General features: G+C 52.5%; 1 protein-coding gene across 1 annotated transcript; it reads left to right on the top strand.

The window, feature by feature from the left end:
* Window positions 1-2,420: 2,420 nt before the first annotated feature.
* Window positions 2,421-9,060, top strand: Upk3b (uroplakin 3B). Its single transcript, XM_057765063.1, has 6 exons — window positions 2,421-2,852; window positions 3,003-3,152; window positions 4,106-4,331; window positions 5,813-5,892; window positions 6,742-6,871; window positions 7,932-9,060. Exons 1-6 carry the CDS (start codon window positions 2,771-2,773, stop codon window positions 8,089-8,091), a joined length of 828 nt encoding a protein of 275 aa, XP_057621046.1. The 5' UTR covers window positions 2,421-2,770; the 3' UTR covers window positions 8,092-9,060.
* The last annotated feature ends 4,617 nt before the right edge of the window (window positions 9,061-13,677 follow it).

The following is a 13,677-nucleotide window of genomic DNA, read 5'->3' as shown; positions in this document are numbered from 1 at the left end:
CAGGCAACATGGGGTGGCTTGTATTCAGAGGTAGGCCAGAGGACCCTGAATCTCAAGGCCAGCCTGGGTGTCCTGGACTTTTTGGTGGTCATTTTTTTGTTTTGTCAAATTGACAAAGGCTAGATACATTTGGGAAGAGGGAACCTCAGTTGAAAAAAATCACCCCAACCAGGTTAACCTGTGGGCAATCGGGGGGGGCATTTTCTTGATTCATAACTGATGTGAAAGGACCTAGACCATTGTGGGCAGTGCTGTTCCTGGGCAGGTGGTCAGGGATTGTATAAGAAAACAAGCTAAGGGCTGGAGAGATGGCTCAGCAGTTAAGGACATTGCCTGCTCTTCCAAATGTCCTGAGTTCAATTCCCGGCAACGACATGGTAGCTCACAACCATCTGTAATGAGGTCTGGTGCCCTATTCTGACCTGCTACATAATAAATTAAAAATAAAAATAAAAGCAAGCTGAACCAGTCAGCAAACACAAGCCAGTAAGCAGCGTTCCTCCATGGCCTTTGCTTAAGTTCCTGCCTTGAGTTCCCACCCTGACCTCTCAGTGATGGGGTGTAACCTGAGGGCTGTAAGCTGAAACAAACCCTTTCCTTCCCACATGCTTCTGGTTACAGTGTTTTTATTATCACAGCAATAGAAACCTTAATTAAGATATTGAGTAACTCCAGGCGTGGTGGTGCGTGCCTTTAATCCCGCACTTGGGAAGCAGAGGCAAGCAGATCTCTGTGAGTTCAAGGCCAGCCTGGTCTACAGACTCAGTTCCAGGACAGCCAGGGCCTAAAAAAAAAAAAATACTGAGTATCATAGACCTATCTCAGAAAAGGGGGCTTGCAAGATGGCTCTGGATAGGTGCACTTGGCTTCAAGCCTGATGACCCTAGTTCTGTCTCCAGGTCCCACATTATGGAAAGAGAGCAAATACTTGAAGCTGACCTCTGGCCACATGCATACCATGGCACAAACCCCTCCTCCTACACACAGAAATAAATGTAATGAACAATAAATAAAAGTAAATTCAACACTAGCCAGGCCTGGTTGCACAGGCCCACCAGCTCTATGTGTCACAGGCTGAGGCAGGAGAATTGCAAGTTCAAGGCCGTGCTTTGGTTACAGTGAGATCATGTTGACAGAAGTTTCTGTCCCGCCAGGTCCCATAGCCGTTTAGTCCCAAAAAAACACACAGAGGTCTACATTATAAACTGGTTGGCCTAGTAGCTCAGGCTTCTTATTAACTCTTATAACTTATATTAGCCCATAATTCTTGTTTGTGTTAGCTGTGTGGCTTGGTACCTTTTATCAGTGAGGCATTTTCATCTTGCTTCCTCTGTGTCTGGATGACGACTACCACTGCAGACTGCACCTTTCCTCTTCCCAGAATTCTTCTCTTCTCGTTGCCCCGCCTATATTTCCTGCCTGGCTCCTGGCCAATCAGCATTTTATTAAAAACAATACAAGTGACAGGGTACAAGACCATTGTCCCACAGAAAGATCAGGAACTGTCTCTAACTCTTTTACTTTTGAGACCCTGTTCCTCAGGCTGGATCGTCTTGACCAGCCTTAATACAAGCAGAGGTGCTTAGTCTCACTGCAACTTGATATGCCCTGTTTTGTTGATACCCATGGGAGACCTGCCCTTTCCTAAACAGAAATGGAGAAGTGGATTGGGGAGGGGTTCTGCAAAGGAGAGGGGGAAGAAGCTGGGAGGAGAAGAAGGAGGGGAACCTTTGGTCTGGATGCATAAGAGAATACATAGAATGTGGGCTGGGGTGCCACTCAGTTGGTGGAGTGTTTGCTCAGCATGCACAAAGCCCTGGGTTCCATCCCAGCACTGCGTAGACCAGAAGCTGCAGTGCCCACCTGTGACCCCAGCAGCTGGGAAGTGAAGGCAGGAGCATCATCACCCTCTGTTACACAGTGAGTCCGAGGCCAGCCTGGACCTCATGAGACTGTCTCGAAAATAAATGGACCAGGTGGTAGTGGCACACATCTTTGATCCCGGAATTTAGCAGGCAGTTCGAGGCCAGTCTGGTCTACAACGCGAGTTCCAGGACATTCAGGGCTACACAGAGAAACCCTGTCTCAGAAAGCCTAAATTAATAAATAAAACTATTTTAAAACCGCGTAGAATGAGACTCAAAGGGTTTGCGTAAGTGAAATGTTTGGTTTGTTCTGTCCTTTCAGAGGTCAAAGTCTTCCCGTGGAGAAGGACTTGGAGGTTCAGAGCTGGGGAAGATGTGGCTCCTTGGGGCAGAGGCTACATAGAGGGCAGCCGTGTTCTGGAGCTGCTTGGGGCTGGTCAGGGCCAGCCTACCCTAGGCTTGCTCCCTGCTCCTCACTTCCTGGGTGGGGATGGATGGCCAGAGGGTGGCTCCTGGCACCCAGGGTTCAGGAATCTCAGGCATGTGGTTCTGGGCCCAGATTGGGGGAGGGGGGCACCCTCCCAGGAGCAGGGAATTAGGTGGTACCACAATCTAGACAGCTAGTCAGCTCTGGGGTGGGGGTGCCTGGAGGTTGTGTGAAGGCCGGTCCTAAATGGCCCCTCTCCTGTAGTTCTGGCGTGGAGCCCCATACAGGAGCCCACCTAGCCCCTCCCTGTCATGGGCTGAACCCGCTGGGAGTGAGAAGGGGTGAATTCATATTTTCAAGTCTTTCCTGCTCTCCTGGCAGCCCAAGTAACTGTAGGCCAGAGGTATTGGAGGTGGGGAGTAGCAGGACCAGCCCCTGAGCCTGCCTCTGCTGTCTGTCTGTAAGTGCTGTGACAGCCATGGGGCTCACCAGGAGGCCGCCTCACCCTCAGCCTCTGCTCCTGCTGCTGCTGCTGTGGCTGTCCCGAAGCCTGAGTCTAGGTAAGTGGAACTCCCACAGTGGATGCCCTTGGACCTGGGGTACCTGAAACCCATCCCACCTCCTGAGCTGGGAGAACAGGTTGGGGAAGGGGAGGCCCACAGAACTGCCATGTCTAGCTTGCTTTTCACCTTTGTTCCCTGTGGCCACAGACCTGATTCCCTATGAGCCACAGATAACAGCCTGGGACCTGGAAGGGAAGGTCACAGCCACCACGTTCTGTCTGGAGCAGCCTCGGTGCGTCTTTGATGAGCGTGCCTTAGCCAATGACACCATCTGGCTGGTGGTAGCTTTCAACAATGGTGTGTGGTGAGGACCTGGGGCCTTGGGAGAAGGGGCATAGGCTGAGAGGGGCTATCTGGGGCACCTGAAGGATGGCAGTGTTGACTGGGTCTCTGATGTAGTCATCAGGACTGGAGACTGGCCAGGCCTGTGCTATGTTCCAGGTAGGTAAAGCCCTCCAGGGACAGCCTTCTCTCTCTCTCTCTCTCTCTCTCTCTCTCTCTCTCTCTCTCTCTCTCCCTCTCCCTCTCTCTCTCTCCCTCTTTCTCTCTCTCTTTCTTTTGAGGTCTGATCTTGCTTCTGATCTTGCTGTCTCTACCTTCCAAGTTCTGCCCAGTTCACGTGGTACTGGGGACAGAGGCCAGGGTTTATATATTGTTAGGCAGGTACTCTACCAACTGAGTGTTAGATCAGCTTGTCCCTTTGAGACACTGGTCTCCCTAGGACAGTGGTTCCCAACCTTGCTAGTGCTGCAACCCTTTAATACAGTTCCTCATACTGTGGTGACCCCCAACCATAAAATTATTTTCATTGCTGTTGCAGAATTGTAATTTTGCTACTGTTATGAATTGCAACGTAAATGTCTGATATGCAGAGCTGATACGCGCCCCCTGTGAAAAGGTTGTTTGACCCCCACGTTGAGACGCCTCTCTAAGATAATCCCGTCACGTCACCTGGAGAAACCAGGCGTGCTTCTGCAGATCGTCTCCTGGCACAGAAGAAGCCGTTGGCTGCTCTCTGGTTTTACACATGTGTCGGTCAGGGGTGTTCACATGGAATACGGAGGACAGCTTGGGGGAGTCAGTGCTCTCCTTCCACCATGTGGGTCCCAGGGCTAAAAACTCAGGTTGTCAGGTTTGGCAGCAAGCCCCTTTACCAATGAACCATCTCACCACCCTTCTGTATTAGTATGCTTAACACAGCTACGGAGACCGCCCCTGCTCTTGCCTCTCTCTGACCCTTTTTCCTCCAGCCTCCAGGGACTTCCAGAACCCACAGACCTCTGCTACGATTCCGACCTCAGCACAGCTACTCACTGACGGCTACTATATGACATTACCCCTGTCCCTGGATCAGCTGCCCTGTGAGGGTCTGGCAGGTGGCAGTGGAGGTGTCCGTGTGCTTCGGGTCGGCAATGACTTTGGCTGTTACCAGAAGTCCTATTGCAACGCTCCCCTCCCCAGCCAGGGGCCCTACAGGTGTGTCGTCGGAGCCCCTGCACTGAGGTTGGGTGTTTTCAGGAGGGGAGACGGGGAGACGGAACTTCTTAGACCATGCCCCTCCAAGGCCTTCTCCTGAATGCCGGCAAGTCATAGCTCGTCCCCGTGCCAGCTGTACTTTACCTTCTCTGCATAGCGGGTCATCAAAATGGCCTTTCCGTGCCTTGATCATAGTGGCACACTCCAGTGATCCCCACACTCTGGAGGCAGAGGCAGGAGGATCGTGAGTTCAATGCCAGCTGCAGCCACATGAGTTTGAGGCAAGCAGCAAGCAGCTCCATAAGACCGGGTTAAAAGATCATCAGGCTGGGGGTGTAGCTCAGTTGCTAGCGTTCATTTTGCATGTATGCAGCCCTGGGTTCCATTCCAGCACTCCACAAACCGGGAGTAGGGGTACATGCTTGTAATCCCAGCACTCGAGGTGAGAAAGTACGAAAGCCAGGAGTGGGGGTTATTCTCAGCTGCGTATTGAATTCTAAGCTAGCCTGGGCTACATGAGACTCAATCTCAAAAAGAAAAAGAAAGAAAGAAAGAAAAAAGAAAAAGAAAGAAAGAAAAGGAAAGGGAAGAAAAGAGAGGTCCTTCTCAAATGTGTCCTAGGAGGGGAAGGCGGGTTTAAGGATGAGACCACTATTTCTGGTCATAAGCAGTTCTGACAGAATGCATGACTTCCCAACCCATAGTGCAGATGAAGAAACTGAGGCCCGTTGTGCTAGAGTTCAAACACGGTTCCCTTCAGTGTCCATCTGAGATGAAGATCTCAGGTGTCCTTGGAGACTCAGCAGTGGGAGTCCAGAATGCATCTCCGTCTGTCCAGCCTCCCTCTGCTCCATCACGGATGCTGGCAACTGCGTCTTTCTCGCAGCTGCTCCACCTGCCCCCTTCCCGTCAGCCCCAGTGCTGGCTTCCTTCCATCTCCTCTGCTGGGCCCACCATCCTCTCCCCAGAGCTTCTACCCGTGAAAGACGGCATCGTGCCAAGTCCTCCCCCTCCCGGCTGTCCAGGCCCTGACCACACCCCATCCCCACCCTTGTGCCTTTGCCAGGACTCTTAATTTGAGGCCTACTTTCTTCTCACTTGGGTGGCTCCCATAGACTCCAGAGATCAGTAATTCCATTTTGTCGTACTGGTATTGAGCCTAAGAGTTTGTGTATTCTAGGCAGGGGCTCTACCACTGAGCCACACCCCCACCCCTCACTGGGGGATTCTAGGCAGGGGCTCTACCACTGAGCCACATCCCAACCCCTCACTGGGGGATTCTAGGCAAGGGTTCTACCACTGAGCTGAATCCGCAACACATTTTCACCTTTGATTTTTGAGACAAGGTCTTGCAGTGTAGCCAGGCAGGCATTGAACTTAGGAATCTCTTTCCACAACCTACGGAGTACCTGGGATATCAGGCCTGTACCACATGAGACATTCAAGTCTTCCTTTTGTCTCCATTGCTTTGCTGTCTCCAGGGTGAAGTTCCTCCTGATGGATGCCAGTGGTCCACCCAAGGCTGAGACGAAGTGGTCCAATCCCATTTATCTCCACCAAGGTAGTGCTGGGGTGAGGGATCGAAGACTGACTCAACCCCTGCCCAAACCTCATGCTGTAGAGTGGGGCCTGGGTCAGATCCATCACAACAGCACCAAAACTTTTGTTTTGTTTCCAGTACTAGACATTGAATGTTATGTGTGCCAGGGAAGCTTTGTACCACAAAGCCGTGGCCCTACCCCCTCACTGGGGGATTCTAGGCAGGGGCTCTCCCCCTGAGCCACACCCCAGCCCCTCACTGGGGGATTCTAGGCAGGGGCTCTACCACTGAAGTACATTCCCAGTCGTCTTTTTACTTTATATATTAGGATAGGGTCTGAGAGTTGCCCAAGCTGGCTCTGTAGCCCTCTGTAGCCCAGGATGGGCTGTACTTGAGACCCCTGCCTCATTTTTCCAGGCAGCTGAGCTTACAGATGTGCAGCACCAATCCCATCTCATCATCTACCACCCCTTGCTTAATTGCCCAGTCTCTGCCTCATCAGCCCCAGGTCCTCTCCGCTGCACACAGGGAGAAGGGCCCAAACGTCATCTTCCATGTAGTGGCCAGTGAGACAGGCTTCCAAGGTGGGGTGACAGGTTACTGTCCTCTGAAGGCTTTCAATGCCTTCGGAGGTAGGGACCAACATGGTGCCGAGATGAATCCTGAATCTGGCTGCTGCATGTGGGCAGTGGTGGGGAACTGGAGGGAACAGTCTAGAAGGCAAACTCAGTGTAGAGGAGGTTGAAACAATGACTGACCCGGGCTGGTGGAGACTCTCGGCCAAGCCTTGAAGTGCACTGAACTCAAATGGGGAGGGACAGACAGCCTTGGGGTGGGCGGACAGCCTCTGAATGATTCCTGTGTGTGCAGGGAAAGCCCCCAATTCCATTGACACGTGGCCCGGTCGGCGGAGCGGCTCCATGATTGTTATAGCTTCCATCCTCTCTGCCCTGGCCGGCCTTTTGCTCCTGGCTTTCCTGGCAGCCTCCACTATGCGATTGTGAGTGATGATACCCTGTGGGCACCTTTTCCACCCGGGACCCCCTCCCTGTCCTGATCCCTAGATCGGGGAAGCCTCTCGGGAATGCAGTGGTCCTGAGCTGGCTGGTGTCCTTCCAGGCTATGTGGAGGGGGTTTCCACTCTGCATCTGTTGCCTGGGTGACAGTAACTCACCCGAAGACAGGGTCAGGGGTCTGTGCCTTCTGCCAAGGCTCTTCCCCGGGGGTTTATCCTTTCGGTAACTGCCACTGGGATAGATAGTAAAGGTGCCTCTCCAGCTGTCTCCAAAACAGAGGGAAGGGAGACAGGGAGGTGGTTTAGTAAGGACAGAGCTCACTGCACAGCCACCCAAGTTCAGAGCCCCAGCCCCACCTGCAATCCAGATGTGGCCGTGCATGTCTGTAACTTAACCCAGGGAGATGGGTCCCTAGAACCTGTGGCCAGCCAGTCTTTAAGGGGTTCAGGTTGTCAGGATGGCTCAGTGGGTAGTCTCCTGCCACCACCAAGCTCGATGGCTTGAGTTTGGTCTCTGGCCCCCGCATGGTGGAAGGAGAGAGCTGACTCCTGTAAGTTGTCCTCTGACCTCCACACGCACACACTGTAGTATGTGCATCCCCCAACAGACTTGTTCTGCCTGCATGTACGCCTATAGGCCAGAAGAGGGCATCAGATCTCGTTATAGATGGCTGTGAGCCACTGGGACCTCTGGAAGAGCAGCCAGTGCTCTTAAGTTCTGAGCCATCTCTCCAGTCCCCAGACAATTTAACCCAGTTCAACCTCTGGCCTCCACACAGGCAATGCATGTGCACGCATGCATACCACATACATGTGTACCCATGTACATACACATACACACTACACACTTGTGTACCAAATAAGAAGGGCAGCTGTCGTGTGGCAGCTTCTGGATGGGGTTGTGATGTGCCCCACCCCCTCTCTCTTCTGTCATGTGGCAGCCTCTGCATGGGGTTGTGATGTGTCCTACCCCCTCTCTATTCTGTCGTGTGGCAGCCTCTGCATGGGGTTGTGATGTGACCCACCTCCTCTCTCTTCTGTGCAGCTCCAGCCTGTGGTGGCCTGAGGAAGCCCCTGAGCAGCTCCGGATTGGCTCCTTCATGGGGAAACGCTACATGACACACCATATCCCCCCCAGCGAGGCTGCCACACTGCCGGTGGGCTGTGACCCTAGCCTAGACCCCCTTCCCAGCCTCAGCCCGTAGCCTGGTCTCTGCAGCTTGGGCCTGAGCTGAGGGACAGGGAGCAGGGATACAGGCCCAGTAGGGGGGTCTTACATCTTCCCAGCCCCTCATAGCTGCCTGGCTATTGTATCTTCCTCTTCTGGTTCTGTCCCTCACTAGGCCTCTGTCTGTAAATACATTTGGAGATGGTCGCGGTCAGGTTGGGGTCTGTTTAACTTCCTTCATGTAAGGCTGGAGGAGGTGGTTAGTCCGGAAGTACCACCCTTGTCCAGAGAGCCTGGCTCTTTCTGAGGCCGGGACTCACCAGTGTAAAGGTTAGAGAGTGTAAATGGCTATCAATGGCAGCTCGGTTCCCTGCCCCAGCCCCTCTACACGCAGAGATGTTCCCACACACAGCCGCTCACTCCACATCATTTATCGCTCACCCGCTATGCGCCACATACAGTGTTAGACACGGCCTCGGGCAAAGCTGGTTGTGACTTTCGAGGGGTCTGCCTTGCTATGAATCTCGGACTGACACCTGTCCAGATGTGGGATCTGTTACTGTTGGGGAGATGACGTGCCCTCAAATTGCCCTCAGGGTCACACTCTTTCAGTTACCATGGTGAGCTCTTTGGGACCACAGAACTTCATCAAACGAAAGCTCTCAAGGACAAAGCCGGTGATCCCCACTAGCACCGCGCGGGGGCGCCCGTGTGCTGTAGCCACGTGGCAACAGAGCCGGGGCATGCGCTCCTGTTAACCTCTTCATCGTCTGCCTGCACCATCCACTCAGGGGTCGGGGAAGCAAGTATTTCCAGCCTCAGCCAGGTCAAGCCCGCAGAGCTCTCCCGATCTCTTCGATGGCGACACCTGAGGCTCATTGACTTGCCTGCCCACACTGTCCAGCCACCCCACTCCATGTACCCATGTCCCATTGGGCCTGTCTGATTGTTAACTTTGGAAGTTAATAAATGTTCCGGTGGCAGGAGTGTTGCCCACACCGGCTCTACGGCAGGAGCGTGCAACGTGTGGGCCCTTTGATCGCCATCAGCTTGTGCTTTTGGAGCCACAAAAAGACCCACTCACATTTCAGGATCAAGTGGCCACGGCGACCCTCCCTCCTGGCACACGCCTCAGTGGCAGGTCTTTATCAAACCAGTGAACCCCTGGGTCTGAGTCATATCCTCCATCCTGCCGCACCCCAGCATTCAGGTGACCCCTGGGGGTGTAGATAGAAGCTACACCCGGCCAGATGCTCCGGAGAAACATCGAGCGTGGAGCAGTCTGTGAAACTGCAGTAGATGGGAGAGGGTTAACCTCACCTCTACCCCGTCCCAGCACCTCTCCTGGTTTCCATAGGTCACTGATGTTTGCTCAGTTAAAACACGGATGAAGGGCAGGTGAGACTCACCTGTCCTAAGTTGTTTCCGCGTGGGAGGAGAGAACCGGTCCTGGCAACTCTGACCCTGACCTCCACACCTCCACACGTGGCACTTGTGCGCACCCCACCCATCCATACGCCCGCGAACTCAAGTAACAGATTCTAACTTTTAGGGCGAATGAATTCTCACAGGGCTCAAGGATCAGCTAGACTTGTGATCCTGGTGCCTGTGGCTTGCTGGGCGGCTTTTTGCAAAGGCTGCGGTGATTCCCGCTGCCGCCACACGGGGGCGTGAGTGTGCCTTCGCACTCTCTACAAAGCCGTGAATGAAGGGAAAATGGGGAAGAGTAGACTTGGTGGCAACTGCAAGGGGCGGTTGGGTCACAGAGGCAGAATTACTGTGCTTTTGAGGTCAGAGATGGAAGGAGGAGGATCAAGGGTTCAAGATTGTTCTCACTACACAAAGTTTGAAGCTCTGCTTCAAAAACAGAAAATTACACACACACACACACACACAAACACGAAAATGGAGACCTTTATGCGCTGAAAATGGGTGCTACTACCTCAGCGAGAGTTTCAGCAGATTCCCAGATAATGGAATTTGGGGGGGACGTGTGTGTGTGTGTGTGTGTGTGTGTGTGAACAGGATCATAGGTTAGCTCTCGCTGGCCTTGAACTCACCGTGCTCTTTTCTCAGTTACTACAGTGACAGGTATACAGGATATCTGCCTGGTAATGTCCTTTTCTTCTTCTTTTTCTTCCCAATAGAAAATAATACAACCTTCATTTTTTTTAAAAAATTATTTTGTGTGTATGAGTGTAATTCCTGCATGTATATGTGTGCCCCACATGAATGCCCGGTGCCCACAGAGGAGGGAGTTGATTCCCCGGAACTGAAGTGACAGAGAGTTGTGAGTGATGTGGGTGCTGGGGTCAACACCAAGCAGCCAGTGCTCTCGAACGCTGAGCCCTCCTCCAGCCCAGGGTGTTGTTCTCAGTCATTGTTCTAGTTCCATGTAGGTGTTGCCGATGAGCAAGGGAAATTTACATCCCTAGCCGCCTGAACTGTTCTGACACCAGTGGGGATACGGTGACGGCTCCTTGGGTGATGGTGCTCACGACCAAGGCTGTTTCACCGCCAGGGCCTCCGTGTGGAATGAGAGAACACTCCCTCCCAGAAGCTGAGTCCTCTGACCTCCACCCACTGGCACACTCATGGCCATAAATGTATGTTGGGGGCTGTGGACCCCCAGACCCTGATTTTCCTGTAAACAACTTGTTTTCCAGTGTTTGCAGCTGCTCTGAGCAGGAGACCCTCAGGAGTTCCTGATGGCAGGGGAGTGGTTTCTGGTGGGTTTGGCTGGGGCGTAGCTATCAGTTAAGGATCCCTGTATAAGCTGCCCTGGAACACAATAAAGGGGGCATTCTCGGGGAATGACTCATGTCTCTGTCTGTGTGTCTTTTAAATCTCTAGGTCCCTTTCCTGTAGTACAGGCTATGCTGCAGGTGTAGTACCGTAGTACACATAGTACAGATGCTATAGGACCGTAGTACACGTAGTAGTACAGATGTTACAAATGTACACACATAATATTGTTCTAAAAGTATACCAGCATATAAAGTAAACCAGTGGCTTTTCTTCATAGACAACTAAGCATCTCCTTTCGTTCTGGCGTCTTAAGCCAGCAGGAAGATGGCAGGCAGGGAGTTAAGCCTGTGCTGGTTTCCTGTGGCTCTTCCCTTCTTCCTAGTCCCTTCGCAGGAAAGGGGCAAGAAAATGGAGAGCCTTAAAAACAGCCCAAGCCTCCACAGCACAGCACAGCACACTGGCTTAGCACAGCACAGCACAGCACAGCACAGCACACTGGTTCAGCACAGCACAGCACAGCAGAGCACACTGGCTCAGCACAGCACAGCTCAGCACAGCACAGCACACTGGCTCAGCACAGCACACTGGTTCAGCACAGCACACTGGCTCAGCACAGCTCAGCACAGCACACTGGCTCAGCACAGCACACTGGCTCAGCACAGCACAGCACAGTGACTCAGCACAGCACAGCACACTGGCTCAGCACAGCACAGCACAGTGACTCAGCACAGCACACTGGCTCAGCACAGCACATTGGCTCAGCACAGCACACTGGCTCAGCACAGCACTGGTAAAACCCACATCTGTAGGACTTGCCGGCCTTGGAGCATAAGCAGGATGGCTCAGCCTGTAAAGACACTTCCCACCAAAGCTAGGAAGCTTGAACTTGATCCTGGGGACCCAAATAAAGGTAAAAACAGAGAGCAAGCTACACATAGTTGGCCCCTGACCTCCACATGTACCCCGGGGCATCGCCTGCACCCCCTTTCCTGCAGAATTATAGTAACCTGAAAGGTGGGCATGCTGGCGAGATGGCTCAGCAGTTAAGAGCACTTAAAGCTCTTCCAAGAGACCCTAAGTTTGGTCCCCAGCACCCACCTCAGCAGCTCACAACTTCCTGTAACTCCAGCTCCAGGGGATCCAGTCCTCTAATGGTATCTCTGGGTACCCACAAGCACTTACACACACATACATGTACAAATACACACACATGCACATGTGTGCACATGTTGTAAGAAGTTACCTGTTTATTTCCCGACTGCCCAGTCTCCAGAACTAATCACACAGAAACTATATTATTTAAAACACTACTTGACCCATTAGCTCCAGCTTCTTATTGGCTAACTCTTACATATTAATTTAACCCATCTCTATTAATCTGTGTGTCGCCACGAGGCTGTGGCTAACCGGGAAAAGTTCTGGTGTCTATCTCTGGTGGGGATACATGGCTTCTCTTCGACTCCACTTCCTTTCTCCCAGCATTCAGTTTAGTTTTCCCCGCCTAGCTCTGTTCCCCTGTAGCTCTGCTAAAGGCTCAAAGCAGTTCCATTATTGGTAATCACAGCATACAGAGGGGAATCCCACATCATACACAAAATAAAAAACATTTTTAAAAAAATTGAGCCGAGCACTCAGGAGACAGAGGCAGGTAGAGCTCTGTGAATTCAAGGCCAGCCTGGCTAACATAGCAAGTTTCAGGGAAGCCATAGTAACCTTGTCTAAAAAAGTAAAAATTAAAAAAGAAATTAAAACTGGCCTTGATGGCACAGCAGAGCTGCTCCTCGCCCGGTGTCCTCTGTCTCACTGCTGCTCCAGGGAGGTCTTCCCCAGCCCTGTCAGAACTTTGACACCACAGTGGGATGGTGTAGGCCGAATGAACTGAAGGCATGCCGTACCTCTCCCAGAGCAGTGGAGGGGATAGATGTCCACAACGCTAACAGCTCCGGCTCAGCCGTGACAATGGTGTTTGATAGCCAGTCACCTGCACAAGGGTGTTAGCAAATTGCTAATGTTTCCTGAAGAGGGATTCCTGCCTCAGGTCATCGGAGGCCACTGTGGGAAGCCACCCAGTGGAGAAATCCTGCCATAGACTATGCCAGCTGAGGTGTCACGGAACCCAGTGGCCCTGCCCAGAACAGGCGTTGCTAGGCCCCTTCAAACTCTGGCAGGACATTCTGCCCAGAATTCCACACACCAGGAACACCAGGCAGTCCCCAGCACTGTCGGGCCCAACCTGGGGTGAGCCTTTAGGTCTCTAGTGCCAACGGTGTTGTGAAGAGGGTTCTTTTTGTTGTTATTGTTTGTTTATTTGTCTTGTTTTGAGACAATGTCTCACTATATAGCCCTGGCTGACATGGAACCCTCTATGTAGACCAGCTAGCCTTGAAATCACAGACATCTGAATGCCACTGCCTCCTGAATGCTGGGATTAAAGGTCCCTGCTTCTTGAGACAGGGTCTTGCTATGTAACCCAGGCTGGCATCCAACTTGTGATTTTCCTGCCTCCATCTCCCAAGTATTAGAATTACAAGTGTAAGCCATGACACCACGTAGGAAGAATTCTATGTTCTTATCATTACTCAATTATGTTGCTAGGGGTTATATTCAGGGTCCCCCACAGGGCAAATTCTCTCCCACTGAGCCACACCCCAGCCCCTCACTGGGGGAGTCTAGGCAGGGGCTCTACCATTGAGCCACACCCCAGCCCCTCACTGGGGGAGTCTAGGCAGGGGCTCTACCACTGAGCCACACCCCAGCCCCTCACTGGGGGAGTCTAGGCAGGGCCTCTACCACTGAGCCACACCCCAGCCCCTCACTGGGGGAGTCTAGGCAGGGGCTTTACTACTTTCCCTAGTCACAATAACATTTTTTATAT

Source organism: Chionomys nivalis, chromosome 3 (genome assembly GCF_950005125.1).
Source record: "Chionomys nivalis chromosome 3, mChiNiv1.1, whole genome shotgun sequence".
Classification (NCBI taxonomy): domain Eukaryota; kingdom Metazoa; phylum Chordata; class Mammalia; order Rodentia; family Cricetidae; genus Chionomys; species Chionomys nivalis.
Note: the sequence above shows the minus strand (reverse complement) of the source record. Positions and strands in the feature narration are given on the sequence as shown.

Bases quoted from the DNA above. Each gene is read 5' to 3' on its own strand.
- Upk3b (XM_057765063.1), top strand. From the start codon at position 2,771: ATGGGGCTCACCAGGAGGCCGCCTCACCCTCAGCCTCTGCTCCTGCTG. The intron at 2,853-3,002 runs GTAAGTGGAACT...CTGTGGCCACAG, and splicing joins GTCCCGAAGCCTGAGTCTAG to ACCTGATTCCCTATGAGCCA. The intron at 4,332-5,812 runs GTGTGTCGTCGG...TGCTGTCTCCAG, and splicing joins CCCAGCCAGGGGCCCTACAG to GGTGAAGTTCCTCCTGATGG.